Raw genomic sequence first — 17984 nt, forward strand, 5'->3', positions numbered from 1 at the left:
CACTAACCACCAGCCGGAGCACTCCCTGACCGTTAAGGCATGAGGAAGAGAGACGTGAACGCTCTAGAACGAAAGAGATTACAGAATAAATCGAAGAGTTGGCATTGGAACCTTCCAGTTTACATACAGGAGTGAGTCGATAAATTTATTCGAAAAATATTTCTGCCTTTGAGGCGTCACGTCCACCGGCTGGTGGTTAGTGATATATTATGTGCAACGGGTCCTGAGGATGGTCCTATGGATTTATTAACCAAGGAGGACCGAAACGTCGACGCCTGACGCCGTTCTGCCTTTTCTGATATCATTGATGTTAGATAAAATCATATGACTGGGTTATATTTGATTGTACATGGTATTTCATTTCTTCCATGTAGAGTGCAGAAGGTGTTGAATACTACTGAAAATCAATTATTTATAGTAGTATTATGTTGCCATGTTTGAGAAATTCATTTTTGATACTATATTCTTTTGAAAAATAATAAAACAGTATGAGAAACTGTATGTACCTTGCTTTCAGTTAAATGATTGATCACTTTCTGTGACAATATTAATTATTGAAATTGGTGAAAACGATTCCTTTGAGGACAATTGTGTATGTGTTATTGATTATACCCAGTCCTCACGGGATTACTGGGTGGCTCTGTCTGTATACAACCTACCTCAATACAGCATGCCTCGCAGAGCAGCGCATGCGTTGCCCAGGCTCGACCTAAAAAGGAAACCTCCTTCATTTTGTTGGCATGCATGTATAATGACATCATCACACATGTGTGTGCCTACAAAATGACACAGCTGCTGCGGCCACATCATTACACTTTTTTTATTTTGTTCATGCTGCACAGCATCACCATAAGACATTGGCAAAGTCTCACCTTTGAGACCCATTGGCTTTGCCAATGACGGTTATCTTTTAGCCAAATTAACCACTGAATATGTAAAGGATATTGCATAGATACTTGGAGGAAAAATAAACGGCCCGATTAACAACCATAATGCAAAGGGTGTGTGCTGCTGCAGGCTGTCCTTGAGTATGCCTGGAGCAGACCAAGGTTGTCAATGCAAATGTCAACAAGCATTTGCAATGCAATAGGTCTCGCATTTACGCAAGTTTGAGCTATTGACATTGCAGTTGACAATACATTTTATTATTGGTTTTGTTTTTAAAACATAAATAAAAGGCACTGTCATTTGCATTGCCAATGGCTTAAACTCGCGTAAATGCGAGAGCTAATGCATTGCAAATGCTTGTTCTAATGGGCTGTGTGGGCCCTGTCACTGCGTGGAAGTACACTGCCAAACTGAATCAAGTGACGCCCTATCAAGTGTAACACAATAACACAGACACTAAAGTATGCCACAAGAGCTTCATATACTACCAGCAAACCCACAACAAAGGATGTTGGGATCGCAGCTGAGCCGTGTCCACACGATTCCTGGCCTCTTTGCCGGCACTGTCAGGTGCTTGGCTCATTCTTTGAAAAGTATGTGCAGGTTGATGGGAAAGGCAGAGAGAGCTGTAGGCAGAAAGAGGTGGCTGAGAAATATCCAAGTAGCAGAGTGAGATGGCTCAGTGTGATAGTAGCTACTAGTTGAAATTTGTTTAATGTGTAACTTAACATGTATTCAAGAACCGAAGATACCAGCAGAACTCGGGAGAGTGGACATGGCCCGAGACCCTGATCCTGTCAGAACTCGATTACTCACACACCTCAAATAACTACAGGAGAAGTGCGGCAAAGCAAATAAGTATCGCCTGTGTACGTTTTTTTAACCATTTTGTACTGCAGTCCAACATGGCTGAAAAATGTATACCCGCGCTGCAAATTAATTATATAAATAAACAAGCACAGCCCAGAAAGTAAAAGCGGACTGCGCTACAAATAAAACGTGTGGTGTGCCTGGCTCTTGCCCCACTTGTGCCCCTCACGCTAAAGTGAGCGGACCGTGCTGCAAATTAATTTAATAAACAAGCGCGACCGCAAAAGTGAAAGCGGCCCACGCTGCACATAAAAAAAAATAGTGCTCTTAGCCGTGATAAAGCAGACCGTGTAGCATGACCAGTAAAAGGTCCAGCCCTTATGGGCGGTAAGGAATGGAGACAAGTACCAAGGAGGGACTAAAAAGCCTATTTACCAATCAGAAGCCAGCATTTAGGAAGGACAATGACACAAAGCCAATGTTAGACTAACGTTCTGATTTGTTACCTTTGCCTCAAATTGTAAAGCCCTCTGATATCCTTCGAGATCAAGTTTGCGCTATATAAAACTTTATAAATAAATAAAAAAAAAATAAGTATCAACTCCCCTGCGCAGCAGTAAGGAACCGACACATACACTCCCCTGAGTGTAAGGAACAGACACATCACCTTCCCTGCGACCCTTTTGTTTGTCTGCGTTACGCATCGAAGGTACATTGAGAGTAAAGTGTTGCATTTACAACTTGAGAGAACTGAGCTATTTCCTACTATTTTAAAGTCTATTTGTGAGTACAGTATTGTGAATTTTTGTTGTTTGGTCTTGTGTTAAGTCTATATAAAAATACTTATTTTTATCATACAACCTGTGTTGTGTCCATCTGTAGTTTTGTCACTGTATTACTGCATGTGTTCACAAATGCTTTACACACTGCCTCTGAGATAAGCCTGCCTGCTCGTGCCAAGCTACCAAGCAGGTGAGCTGGGGTTATTTTAGGAGTGTAGCCCCTTACCCTGACTAGATGCAAGGGTCCCTATTTGGTCAAAGGTACCTACCTCTGCCAACTAGAGACCCCCAAATCTAACAAGGCAGCTCAATGTTTTGACAGAAAGTGAAAGGAAATGTTTAAAATATAAGAGCACCAGTGGTATTAGTTGTGTGTACCTGACTTCTTCACAACCACTAAAACAGCAAGTATGCATTTTACTCCCTGATGTTATAGAATCCGTTTGGGCACAAAAGTGAGCAAGCACACCGATAAAACGTACATTTGGAAGAACTCAGCACAAATTTTAAATAAATACTTTAATTCTATTATTGGCATTTACAAGTACAAAGCATACGAGTATGTTACAGTTGTATCAAAATGTGAAAAATATGGATGTTACACAAGTAACACGTAAAAAACACCACGATTTTATTCACCTTACCTTGAAGGTAAGAAACTTCAGCGTAGGAAAATAATATCAAAAACAGGGCATAGGTAAAAAAAAACACAACATTTTGAACATTTTTACATTGTATAAAATTTCAGAGCGTCATGACAAATGTTGACTACCAATAATTTTTACTGTGTGAAAGTTTTGCATTTTTGGGGCATTTAGGAAACATAACGACTCGGTCTGTAAACAACTTTCGACCAGGAGCTTCAGCTCTCAAAATGCCAGAGTTGGGAGCTGCTTGCACAATAAATAATCCATTAAAGGTTTCTGAGAAGGAAATGGGCCGAATGCTACAGTACATCAAAGTCTTTCCAGCGGCCATTTACTCACACCTGCCAATCAGGTCGTACATACTGGAAGAACAGAGGCGGGAAGACATAGTATTTCAGAGCAACTCCGAAGCTTTCACAAATATTGTCAGACACATCCTAAAGTGCTGATCCGCTTGAGCTGCTTCTGGCACCTAATGCTTGAAGTGTGTCTCAGTACCATTAACAGCTCACAGTCAAGCTTAAAAAACACAGAAAAGAAAAAACACACAAGCAAATAGCTTTGCAGCTCTAAGAGAGGAATGCTTCAAAAACTGGAATACTGCAGTCCTTCGGGGCCACAGGGTCGTTCGTACGCGTCTTACAAAAAATGCTGTTAAATGCATTTGTTATGGAAAATATTATATCAAAAATATACAATACTCCTTTTCTGGAACCCTTTCTAAAATTCTTTTTGGGAGGAAACATGAATACAAAAACAATTACAAACCATCTAGTTGCTTTCCGGAAACCATTGTGAAGCTGCATGATTGAATGTCTGGGTCAGAAATGCACCACATGCAGGAAAGATATGTTTGTACAAGCATAATTAAATTAAAGAATTGTTTTATGTCAGTTCCAGCAGCATAATGGCTATTATTTGAAATTGTCTCTCCCAACCAACAGTTCAGACTGGCCTGTTGTTAAGATGCGGACCTTCATTAATTACATACAACCATACAATGGCTTGACTGTTCCATGGCTTCGCGGTTTCACAATGCCATTGCATAATGTCTATACATATTGTTCTGCCTCCCCATCTCTTGAAGCGGGTTTACTTGTCCCGCATTTGCTTTCTTCGTTTGCTGCTGCTTTTTCCGGGAGAGAGGCTAAATCTTTAAAAACATCTACATAATGCCCAAAACCCGGGTCCCAGTTCAATAGATTGTCCCAGTTGAAATTGCCAGCTGGATGGCCAAGTTTCAAGGGCAATGTGTTCTCAGCAACAAGAGTAGCTGCTGCTGTGTTTGAACCTGCAGGACCGCCATCACCTCTGCGGCTGTGGTACCTTCGGTGCTTCATCCGAGTACCATAATTGTCTTCATCGTCTGCATCAGATTCATTAACTTGAGATAGCTTGGGCATCCTTGAGGTGTAGACGACAGGTTTATCCCTATCATATTCCATCTCTGAACAAGTGAACGACTCATGGGAGTCACTATCGGATGATGACTCCGGAGCTGGAATACCATCAGCTGGATTTCTTATTCTTGACAGGGGCCTCCTGCAGTCCTCTTCTGATGACGATCTACCATGGTCAGCACTACAGATGCTTGGATTTCGAGGACGAGGGGTATTAAGCCGCTCAACTTCTTCTATGGAAAGTCCTACAGGAGGTCCTGTCTCCAAAGGAATTTGCCCTATTGGCTGCTTCAGACGACTGCCGGGCCTAGAGGTATTGCCCGCCATTGTTTGAGGGCTTTTGCTTCTCCTGCCAAGCCGTGTGGCATAGTTAAACATCCCAGGCTGGCAGGCATCACTATGCATATCCAAAGGGCTGCCTTCCCTTCTTGACAGATGCAATTCTCTTGCTGGACTGTTTCTGTAGAATGTAGAAGTCTTCGAGAACGGTGCAGGGCTTTGGCGAGACAGAGAATTGGGAGGTGGGCAAGTTGAATGGGTGAAGGAAGATGTCCTTATCCCCTGGCTGTATGGAGGTTGATACGTTAAGCTGCTTGCACCAAGTGGCATGGGGGACTGACGAGCAAAACCAAGAGGACTATGTCTCTGAATTGAGAATTTAGGTGTGTGGCTGCGGAATTGCTTGTAGTGCTGTATAATGTCCGCATCAGAAGGGGCAATGCTACTTGCATTCTCAATGTCATAGTGCTCTATTTCTGGTTCTGGAGCTGCAAGAGGTGCACTTGGCACTACTTCGGAATTATGTTGTAGGTCAGTCTCATCATAGATTAAGTAGGGGTTTTCTCTTTCAATTATGTCTGGCTTGGGGTTCCCTTCAGGTTGTTTTCTGATTGTCATATCATCTCCGTATGGTGGAATGTTGTCAGGATCATCAAAAGCGTCATTCTCGCTCCCTTTTTTCTTTTTTTCTTTGGGCTTTTTCTCTTCTTTTGCTACAGTAGATTTTCTCTTCCCTTTACACTGGTTGCACAGGACCAGACTAAGAACTAACAGTGCAAGGAGAGTAGCACAACTGCCAACAATGGTCGGCACAGCCCAGATGGGCAAAGCTAGTTCCTCGGTGTGTGGGTCTGGGATGCAGACATGGCCTCCGCTGTTTGTGGCCCTGCACATGTTACCCTGTTGGCACACAATTCCAAGGCAGGCTATCACAATTTCACATCTTTTCCCAGTGAAGGACTCAGGACAGCTACATGAAAATCCAGAGTGCGCACCGGGTTCACAAATACCACCATTCAGGCAGGGACTTGAGGCACACTCTCCTGGTGGAACACATTTATACGTATGCCACTGGTTGATGCACATGAGATCTCCCCAGCATGGATTACTGACACAAATATTGGGCCCTCTGCACCCAATCTTAATGGAGGGGTCAGTTTTCGAAATTGTAACCAGGCTGTGCTTTCCACTGAAAGGAAGATTTTCTCTGTTGTACTTCACATAGGCAATGCATCCATCAAAACCTAAAAAAAAGAAACAAAAATGATTTCAGTAATTTAAGTAATTCTGTTAATTTTTGATTAATGGCTGAATCCAGACACAATTCGTGCTCACTAAATTAAAGCCTATACAACGTTTAACTTACATGAGTTTCTTCGTGAACTATCTTGGACAACAATGAGATATGTTACAAACTTTGTAGGGCACTATGCCATTAGACAGATGGCTTGGGGCACATAAGGCAGAGAAAATATATTCTTTGAGTTTGTGACATACATTGTTAAAAATGTACAGGTAAATTGAACGCTTTTATGCAATTCATTACAGATAGGCTTTTTGTGAACGTGCAACATTATGCGCTTTTGCTAATTTGGCCAGTACATCCTGTGAAAGGTAGCTACATCCTATGGAAGGGAAACTGAAACATGGTGAGACGAAAGCATCTATAGGTTACCCAAGTGTGCTGTCCTTGGTTGAGCGTGCCTGGGGAACCACACAGAGGTTGGAAAACTAACAGGTGTGCAGTAACATTCTAATGGCTGTTTACCTATACATTTCATACTACCAAACCTAAGAACTACAATCCAACAAGTCAAATCTTCTGCAAAAAACCCTGAGAGCTCAATTCTGCCAATGGCACAAGAAAGTAGGTGCAGAGTCATGCTCAAGGCCCTCAACTTGTAAACGTTCATGCGGCACCCAATGTGTCAGGATATGGATGTCCTCTCAAGGAAAAGAAATATATTCTTCACATTAGCAAGCACTTTTAACATTTGATGAGAAGAATTACTCACAATTTAACTTGTGAAAGTTTAAAGGTCTATAAAAGGAAATGCTCAACTACAACTGTGATCCACGATGAGTTTGTAAACACGGGTAAAATCTAATTCTGAAACCGGCTAAAGGCGGCCCACCTCCCATTAAATAATTACACTTAAATTATCAATGTTTGTGGGGCTTGCACGAGCCAACTGAATGGAGCCTTTGAATAAACATATTCAGACAACTTCTGAAAAACGAAATAGCAAGGAAATGTAGATGGAAACATCTATTAAAACAACCCTCCTTACAACTGTGGATAATTTACTAAATAGTTGAAGTATTGCTTAATTATCTTAGTGCTTCAGTCAGGCATACTACTTAGGGCTTAAAATTAAATGTGTATTTTTAATTTAAATTGCAATGTCAAAAATACTGGAGTAAGTATTAGGACATGTTTTACAAGTATCACCTTGGGTATAACAGAAAATCCAAAGGGGTATGACAAATGTCTTTGTTGCTTCCATTAGAATTAAAAAGTTAATACTTAGATTGTTTTTTTAAACCAGCCCAGTGAAATAGAAATATAAGTTTGATTATAAAAAGCTTAGTCACAAGGCCTGGTTGAACACAGTTTAAGTCACTAAAAACAGTGATGTTAAATCTGTCAGCCATAGGGTGGTCTTCCCCCCAACTTTTTCCCTTCCTCCTCCATTTGTTCTGACCTCTCTGTTGCTGGTCTTCCGATTGTCGGCACTTTACACTGCTAACCAGTGGTAAAGTTCAAGTGCTCTTTCCTCTAAACATGGTAATTTTTGCACATACGCAATTGGCATGCTTAACTTACTTAAAAGTCCCTAATCCAGAGAACTACAAGTGCCCAGAGCCTGTAAATGAAATGCCATTGGTGGGCCTGCAGCACTGATTGTGCCACCCACTTAAGCAGCCCTTTAAAAATGTCTCAGGTCTGCCACTGCAGGGCCTGTGTGTGTAGTCTAAAACACAACTTTCGACCTTACAAAATAAACATTTTGCTAGGCCCTATCCTTCCTTTTTTTTAATGCATATAAGTCATCTCTAGGGTAGGCCCCGGACAGCCCACAGGATAGGGTGCAATGTGTTTATAAAGGACATGTACTTTTATGTTTTACATGTCTCTGTAGCGAAAAACTCTAAAATTTGTTTTTCACAACTGCAAGGCCTTTCTCTGTGATAGGATAACATTGGAGTTGCCTTATTACAATTTATAAGTGTAATTTCTAAAACTTTTAGAAAGTTGCCATTTTTTGCCTTGACCATTTTGTACCTGCAGACTGTCTCTGGTCACATGACTTGGTGTAGCTGTCAGTAGGGCTTTGTGCATTCCTCCAAGACAGCCACACACAATGAGAGTTTAGGTGTGACCGAGTGGGCCATTACTGGCATGACGGGAGGGAGGAGCTGGGCCTAGCCTCACTTACACCTGAATAGGTTGTGTCCTGTCTGCACTCAAAGGGCTGCATACCCCTGAAGTTAGTCTGGGGCCACAGTAGGAAATGCAGGGCATATGTGCACTTCAAAGGAATACCAGTAGAAACATCTCCCCACTTTAAAGGTACAACTGGGTACAAAAGAAGTTCCTCTGACTCCACCATTTCAGTACACTTCTGGACCTGTGGATAATCTGCCAGGAAGAAGGGCTGCTGTGCTGCTGAAGGACTTCCACTCTGCTGGACTGAACTCAACTGGACTCCTGCTTTCGCTGTGCTGACCTACTCCCTGATTCTCTAATGCTGAGTGAGAAGGACTGGACCTGCATCTCTTGAGCCCAGAACTAAGAGTGACTCCAAGGGCTTGTTGGCTGGCCTCTTGATCTGAAGTCTCAGGGACATAACAGGTTTCCAACCACCCCAGTCATGGACCCTTGGAAGAGGACCTAAGGTGCTTGCCAACAACCAACACATCTTCTTGGCTGAGTGACGCATTACCAAGCAGAACCAACACATTTCCACAGCTGAGTGGCGCATCCTTGAGAAGAATCAATGCATTGATGCTTCTGTGTGTACCGGACCTGATGCAAAGACCTGCATCGTCCACCACAGTCCTTATAACTGACGCATCACTCAGTTGGCATGGCGCATCCACAACCAGGTAAATGGCAGCCTTGATGACGGCGCCTGACTCCACCTCGCAGCATCACAGCTCCTCGGAACTGACACATCACCAGTTGCTCTCAGCATCCCCGATTCCGGACTTCGCATCGCAAGTCCTGTTGATGGGGCACTCGGCGAAGATGCACAAGGACCTCACACTGCAGCCTCACCACATCTCACAACTGACTCATCGCTTCAGATGCATGGTTCATCTTCGACCCGGATCTATGCAACACTCCCCAACCAGGATTTAAGGTACTCTGTTCAAGAGGTCTAACTGGGCCCCTGTAGCCGGCCCACACTCCATCTCAGTCAGCCTGAGCTTGTGATATTGTCCAGGTCTGGGGCTACCAGATATCCCGAATTGGCGCATTATGCTTTTTGGTGCTATATTCAATAAGCAGTGTAAAATTCAGTATCTCTGTTTCGATTAATTGGATTTCTGTTGTTTTGTCTTGTTTTATTTATGACAAATTACTCTATCTTTCTAAATCTCTTGTGGGCTCTTTTTGTGATGTGTTTTCATTGTTTTACTGTATGAAGTGGTGCACATGTACGTTACCCATTGCCTCCAAGTTAAGCCTGTCTTCTCTTTGCCAATCTACCACTTGGGGTCACCACAGGTTAATATGGGGCTTGTTTGTGCCGTACCCTGACTAGAATTGTATTTTCTGCTTGACCAGGGCTCACAACCCAGTCAATTAACAACCCAGTTTCTTAACAGTGATGATGTAGTCAGCATGTTGAACAGAGAACAACCATTTGTTTCTTACAGAAATTGAAGTACAGATCGCGTATACAGCCCTAAGTTTGACTTTTACCATCATATTGCCTGACCACAATTACCCACAAACGACATACGTGAACACTGCAATAGAGGAATATAACAAACATTGGCAAAGCCAATAGGTTTCGTTTATCTTTTGGCTCTTTTCATACTTGAGCAGATATTTAGTGTGCTCGCTCACCCAGTACACACTTACAGACACACACACATACCCAGTGTACACATGTCTTATAGACACACAGTAAGCTGGTGATGTATTAACTCTTAACTCACAAACGCAATTCTAGTTTGTGCCAGTCATGCCTATATCCATTCTCACATTCTCACACCCTGTGCATGCAGGAATCTTGAATGTGTGCAAATCAAGCACCCAGTGTTAAAAGGCAACTCTGATATAATTAAAACCCACCTCAGACACCCATGCGCTTCCAAGCACCATCACAACCCACCCCAGGTACCCTCACAACTGACCCAAAGTGCCCTCAAATTGTGTCTCACATAGCCTCAACATCGCAGACAAACCCATTATGGCCTAAACACAGTCAGAACGTCCCTCAGTACCACAGATTACCTTATAATACAGTCATAAAACCCTCACAAGAGATGCACCTGTAGATCCCAACTTTGCTGCTAGACAATCTCCAAAAGCCAATAATAAAATGCAACACAGGAAGGCACACAATTCCTTCCAGATAAACCCATCAGCAGCACATGAATACAGAAACCCATATCTGTCCTTCAATTGCCATAAATATGGTTTGACAACTTTGCCAAGCCCATAAACATGTCTGAGGCACCCCCTAGACACACACACAACACCCTTCATCCAAAGGCATGAACCATGCGCTATCCTAACACACTACAGACACATTCACAGTGACCCAGATACTGCCCACCGACCACTCCAGGAAACGAACTTTATCTTATTGAATTTCACCGCCTGCCAGCTGAAGGTAATGACTGTGTTAAACCACCTTGGCTTATCCGGAGTCAGGGTGTGTCTGTCACTCCCCGCAACTCATTGTTTCCAGAGTGTCCATGCAGCCCTGAAGAAAACCATGCAAATAATGTGCAGAAGTCAGCAGAGTGCGAACACGTTGTAGAGCATTTCTTGTAAATTTCAATATAAATTGCTTTGGAATGGATCTTGTCATCCTCAGTGAGCGTCTAGACATTTGTGATATTTTCTTGAGGAGCTGCCATCCAAACAATCAGGTGAACTGCATCGTTTTTTAAGACCAATAATCTTTTTTACCAGAGTAAACCAATTTTCCTCCAAGTGCAAACACAGAAGCGCACGGTGAGGGTGAATCTGACTGGCACCCAGTGACGGCAAGTGCAATTGCAGCATTTGCAAACGAAATACAATCAACTAATTTGCAAATTACTCACACTGCCATCAGAATTCCAAAACTGGGGGACAGGAATTTGACAAATGGATTGCTTGCATCTCATTTGTAAACTGCCCTGTTATTATTTTTTCCACTAATCTTGGGAATTATTTTAGAGTGTACTGTAGCCTAACGAAGTGTGATGCCTGGACTAGGGTCATCATCTGGTGAGGGCGGACAGCGAGACACATGATTTATTGTCTCTGGGCAGAAAAGAGTAAGGGAAGGGATCCAGCACACCAATGGCTGTTTGAACGCACTTTTGAAAGCATTATTGTGCGTGAGTGTGAAAAAAGGGGGAGTGAGAGCTGGGGAAGGTAAGGACGGACACAATGCTCTGATTGGTTTTTTTCAATTTATGTTCAACTGAACTTTATTGATATTTGGTCCAGCCCAGCAAAAGGAAACACCACGGTTGTGAAATATGTAAAAAAAGACTCACTACTACTGTGCTTAGTGCTGGAATCAGCAGCCACTGAAAAATGTGGTAACTCCCAAGACAGCCTCTCATGTGATTGCTACCTTTCTGCGACTCCATAGTTTTTGCAGCGCTCCCTGCATGGCTCTAGATGTAGGATAAGCGTCCAGAGAAGTCATGTTGTACAACAACATGCATAGGCCAATAATGAATGAATATTTCTAAAGATTTATACATACATATACATGACAATGTGAAGACAGATGCACCTTGTCTGCCTAGCCTTCAATGTTGGTCACTACCATTAAATGATTCTTGACCCGGATCTATGTCACCACCTTTCCTGACAAACAGCTTGGCTTAGAGTTTGCAGGCTTTAACTGCACATCAAATGGATGGATTTAAAAGTAACTCCTGAATCTCCAAGAAAACTCCAATCAGATGTGGGAGCTTGGTGGAGGAATGAGGGAAAGGTATTGAAGTATGGGAGGATCTGATCATTACTGGAGAGGGCACACACTGCATGAAAATCCCTCCCCCATTGAAGGATGGAGCCTCAGACTGCTTTGATCAGCTGAAGCGCGTTCAGTTCCAGCAGCAGGCCGATCTAATCGACCTGTGGCATTGAATGGGCTATATAGGCAAAGCGCTGCCACAAGCATGCATGTGTAATGCACGTGGATGCACTCGCACGACGAGTTTATTTGTAATGAAAATAAAGTACCTGCAACGCGAGTAGCAAGTTGCTAGTAGCTAGTGGCCAGTGACCAGAAGGTGTACTTGGTCCAAGCTCTACTCCACGGCATAGACAGCAAAAGCAGAGCAGGAAGTGAAAGCAGACGACATGCTGGCTAATGCCATCACTTACAGTAGCAAGTAAATTAGAGCGACATTGGAATGAACCAGTGGTAGGTTCAGGTAAGTATTGGGCGAGTTCTAAGCCCCTTTTAAGATTTATTTCTTCAAATACAAAAGACTTTGCAAGCACTGTGGAAGCGAAACCTAAAAATGCCACAAAATCCACACAATTCCATTCCCTGATTTTGCCACAGTGATTCATGTTCTGATATTTTTGTAGGTATTAGAAAAACCATGTTGCATGCTTGCACGTTACCTGCGTGTGCACCTTGTGGAGCCTGGTCTGGTGGAACTCCTCCCAGAGAGACGGTAAGGACATTCAATCCACCAAAGTCTTGAGTGACGTGGTGCACTTCTTTCCTATGGGTCCGGTCCACAGACAAGATTGTAGAAGATCCATTCTTTTCCATCAGCAGGGAATGCCATTGTCCATCTGCGGCATACACCTCAGGGATATTCCTCTCCACTTTTCCTGCAACTCCAGCATCTGAAGTGTAGTGCACTTTGCCATTACGTATCTGTGAAAAGAGTAAATGCAAGGAAGAATGCATTCACTTGTTTGTTACATTCATGTCTCCGTAAATTAATTGCTTCATATAAAAAGTATAATTCATCTTAGGTCAAGAACACAACTTGAAAAAATAATAGTATTTTATTTATAATTTAAAAAAAAGACTTTTTCCCAATTGCAGTTTCGCATGTGGATGTCAGTAAAATGCAAAAAACTGTTACATAGATACTTTAACTTTCGTGCGGTACATACTGCTTCACAACTGATTCTGTATTAGAGTTGACATCAGATACAGGCCAGCACCTACATACATCTCAATGGTGAAATAATCATTTATTATCCACTTGGTTTTAGGAAACTGCAGAAAGTCAAAAAATAGCTGCAAAACGACATGGTCAAGAAGAAATCTGAGTTGCTTTTGGATACATTGCTCTCTTGGTGCAACATAGAAAGGAAAAATTATGCATACAGTCTTTTTAACCAAGTTATGGACACATTACTCAAATATTCATCAAATCGAGAAGGAATCTTTCTGCTTTTGCACTTCAATGTTTCAGTGGAGCCTAAAGAGGCTAGCTATAACCCTGACTTTGCCACTTGATTTCATTGTGTAACTTTTTACGAAGGAGGTTCACCGCGGCGGACATTACGCGGCAGTGTGAGCGAATTTGCTGCGTGTGCAGATCGGACGGCCCCTACCCGTCCGACGCACACGCCCACCATGACGTTGGACAGCAGTGAGCCGTCTGACGCATGGAAGTGGGTATTATTAGAGTGTGTTTTGTGTTTTTTTACACATCGTAGCATCCTTTGACCTAGTATATGGCTCTTTTTGCCATTCATTTTTTTTATGTGTTTTTTATATTTTATACATAAAGTGAAACAGCCACTGCAGACATCGCAGCAGACAGAGAATTGCCGCAACATGCGGACCATGCAAAAGCCACTTGTCGACTAATATAACCAGCGGCACAAATGTGCCCATGATGAAAATGGCAATAATAGATACAGTTATACCAATCAAAAACGTCATAACATAACAAACAAGCTCATGAGACGGCACGGAAGATGTGAGCAGCCATGACATATGTTACAAGGGGTGAGGAACAGCCCAGAGGGGTGCCCATCAAGTGTCGAGAGCAAATAGCATGTATAAACAGGCACATATGGGGGGAGGTGAGAGGTCTTGAACCAGGAAGGGACAGGCGATGGAGACGCAATATATTTAAGAGGGTCAGCCATGCACACTGATAGGATGTCCGTGGGAACTAGTAGCCCTCATGCATTGTAGGGGAGGAAATCACCCTTCTGCGTGTCAGCAGGCATCGTCAGGAGTGACGTGTGCATAAGTGCAGGCTAGTTTTTTTGCCATTCATAGGAGAGATATGAGTGGGTGAAAATGCCTACTGAAAAAAATCTACGGGCCACTTGCAGGCAAAATTGCTTCATCCCGATAGAGTTGAATTTCAACAAGATGATTGTCACCTAGCTCGACTACAATAACATCTTGAACTAAGGCAGGGGTCTTTCGGAGGAGGCACTATTTGAAAACGGGCTTTTATCAAACAGATCATTTGATTTGCCAATTTTTCATTTTGTAGATATTTTTTTCTGAGAATGTTCAAAAGAATAATACCCAATCTTCTGAATACTGGATTATTACACATCATCTGAGAAGCAACACAAATATCATGAACTTATCTAAAGATGTAAGAATGGTCGGATTTGAGCAGAAGAAGAGTGCTTAAGGGGCAACCGCTAAAGGATAAAATATAATACACTGATCGCTCCCAGTAAGCTACGGGCCTCGCATAATTAATTCTTTGTTCCTGGTTGATTTGGGCACCTATGGAATCAAAGCACATGAGTTAGGCTTCAGAAATGTAGTTCTCTTCCTTGTTTTCTTATGACTTTAGGTCTTGTGTTAGAAAAGATAGTATAGTTTTAGTAAAATTATATAAATAATAAACATTATTTTTAGGACCTTTTAGTCAGCTCTCACATTATTCTTCAGGCTCCTACAGCATACTTCATAGGTCGATGGGGGCAGCCCACTTCAGCCATTGGCTAACTTCACTGTAGGTGATGGCATTCTGCCCTTTCACATCCACGTACAAAGTGGTTCCCTTCAGTGCAGGGACTACTATAACAATGTCTGTTTTTTGTGACCCCAAACATATTTTTTGCTTTTTTCCAATTTTTTAAAATATTGGCGAAGACCAGAAGCTCCCACAATAATTGTTTCTATAAAAACCATGGCAAAACAAAACAAGCATTGACACATCTAAAAGGCTAGCAGCCAATTCCAGACTAATTGACTTTGCCGCACAAATCTAAAAGGCTGGCAGCCAATTCCAGACTAAATGACTTTGCCGAAGCTTGTTGTTTTGTGTGCATACACTCAGAGAGTTTGTTGCACCCTAATGTGGCAATGAACGGGACACTGTTTACAGGACAGGAAGGAGTGCTTCTTCTTGGAACTATAAAGATAATAATTCGAAAGCTCCTAAAGTGTGTGTTGCAGTGAAAGAGTAAGTGTCAGCATTTATATTTCCCACCTCATGCAGAGAAGGGATGAGGTTTCTCTCGGTGCTCTTTGCAGGTGGTGACTCACGCATGGAAAAGTTGACGTGAGCACACTGAATTCTATCATAACATGTCAAGGAGAAAGAACAGGGACCAGGCCAACTTTAATTCAAAGCCATCTAATTAAAGTAGCGCAAGAGCACAAATAGCTGCCTGTAGGTATTAGCTGATATTTAATGGCTTTAAAGGACTGAAATTGAGAATAGTGCAATGTTCACAGAAATCTTGGAGAGGCCACTTAGTACTTAGAAAGATGAAAATGTGTTCCTGTGGTACTAATCCTCTATAAGGAGATATTTTCCAAGGAGTAATCATGTGGTACTCAAATGTTTTAGTATTTATGCATGCAGATAGCAGCGGCTCCTCCACTAAGGCAGAGGAGCGTCGCCCCACTGCTTTTCAGCAGTGCAAAATAGGAAAAATTAAATGATAATGACACAATGTTATTATCATTTTATTTTTTCCTGCTGCAGCAGTTTTGCAGGGTAGGGCGGGACTGGGCTCTTCACAGAGCATGGTGGGGAGTGGTTGGGGCACTTTCTAAGTGTGCATGAAGGTTTGGCCGGCCATCTTGGGCCGGCGAAACAGCCATGCACTCTTAGCAGATTCTCCCCCCGTCTGTATTAAACTGCCTGTGTGGAGAACATGCACAGGCTCCCACTCCCTGTCTGAGCACCGAACCACAGTGCTCAGATCAATCACGACGCAGATGTCATGCTGTGATTGGCTTAGGAGAGTTTGAGTGCTTCCTGCTTCCTGCTTCCGTTCCGAGATGCATTGCGAAGAGAAGCAGAGGAGAGACGCCGTCGTGAAGAGGTAAGTGTATTATTTTTTTCTTCCCCCAACGCCACCACAATCTGTGCCAGCTGCCACTGCATGCAGAGTTGTAATCAAGTGCACAGAACTGCAGGCAGAAATGTATCATAAATTAATAAAAGTGCATGTGCACATTGAACTTGATTATTTCTGAAAAGTGAAACTATGTTTCTCAATTGTGAACCCTCTTTCCAGTCATCTCTGCCAATTTTGGATGTGTTCGTTCACCATTCCCAACACACTAACTCCTGTCCTTGAAAGAATAAATATGAATTAATTTCTTCTTAACCACAAATTTTGGTGAATATTCACAAACATACAAATTATTCAGTTGACCCAACCCATGAACAATTGCACAACTGTTGCTAGCTCTGCAATTGTGAAAGCTGAAGTCACACTATACTTGCTGAATTTTCATCTGAGTAAAGCCTTTTTAGGTCTTGCTCACCAGACAGTGAAAGCTATCAGGTTGCGAAAGACCTATTGAAGACTTACAAAAAACATACCTTGGCCTTAAAGCTCACCTCTTGCTTACCATTGGTTGGCTTTATTGTCACTCTCATTTGCTTGCCTCTTAATCAATAGCTGCTTTCCCCTTCTTCTATTTGTCTAAATCCTGGAGCATATCCTGCTTATCATCCTTTTGTTTCAATGCTTGCATCCTTCCACTATTCATGTTTGAGGAACTACTTTTTTCTTTTTCTTTCAGCACTCCATAAGTGATTGTGTTTTCCAGTCTCTCCCTTGTTTGCTGTTTGTCTCCCTTTACACTCACTGCTTTGTCATGTGCTGCTCTCTCATGTGTTCCTCACCTGACCTCCAGCCTCAGTGTTGCTCCCTCCCTAATGTTCTGCTCTCTCTCTCATCTGCTTCTCCCCACACCCTCCCTGTGCTCCAACTTGCCTTCTCCCTCATCTGCTGCATAGTTCTTCATTTCCCACTGGCTCTATTTTTAATTAATTATTTTAACCCCTCATAGCTTCCCCAACCAGCTCCTCCATTGCTACCCTCAGCAACATGGGCTGCATTATTGTGGTTTTTTTTGCTGAATCTGTGCATTATTGTCAAAGAGCATTTTGCTTTTTGCTGATGCTGCACATGATTGGCAAATAGCATTGGCAAAGCCAATTAGTCCTAGAGGTGAGACCTATTGGCTTTGCAACCAATGCTTGCCAATTCCATTAATTAGAAAGGCGATTTTACTATTTTTTTTGGTTTTGGCCCAGTTAATTTGAAGGCAGATGTGCAAAAACCTTTAATAATTGAGCCTATGTCACTGGAAGTGTGAATTTATGATGATGCAACACTTTTGAAGAGAGCACATACTCACTGACTCCATGGATGGGTGGAGGTACCTTTGTGTTTCAGGTACTGAGAACCTTACCAAGATGGGCACAGGGTTTGCCAGGAATCCACCAACAGAGAAAAAAAATCCTTAACTTGTAGTTCTATGAATCTGATCGATTTGAACACTCACATTTTCATCCCACTCAATCGAGGTGTTTCCACACTAACAGCTCAAAAGAAGGAGTTTACTATTGACAATGTCCTCAAAATGAAAGATAATTTAGCTATCACTAGTTTTCTGGAACCTTGGATTGCTATTAAAATCACACTCGATGAAGCCAAAGTGGGGATTACAACTTTAAAGATTCTCAATCGATATCAAGTCCCCTAAAATGTGGAAGCACAGCCTACC

At 42.4% G+C, this 17984-nt stretch overlaps 1 protein-coding gene across 1 annotated transcript in view; it reads right to left on the reverse strand.

Annotated features, from left to right (window-relative positions):
• Window positions 1-2984: 2984 nt before the first annotated feature.
• Window positions 2985-17984, reverse strand: part of FAT4 (FAT atypical cadherin 4) — a 386231-nt gene continuing 371231 nt past the window's right edge. Inside the window, exons 16-17 of the mRNA XM_078676811.1 lie at window positions 12629-12890; window positions 2985-6050 (exon numbers count right to left, since the gene is read on the reverse strand). Coding sequence (XP_078532937.1) covers window positions 4180-6050; window positions 12629-12890 — 2133 coding nt within the window. The 3' untranslated portion in view covers window positions 2985-4179. The remainder of the gene's footprint in view (window positions 6051-12628; window positions 12891-17984) is intronic.

This window comes from Lissotriton helveticus, chromosome 2_1, assembly GCF_964261635.1.
Source record: "Lissotriton helveticus chromosome 2_1, aLisHel1.1, whole genome shotgun sequence".
NCBI classification, from domain to species: domain Eukaryota; kingdom Metazoa; phylum Chordata; class Amphibia; order Caudata; family Salamandridae; genus Lissotriton; species Lissotriton helveticus.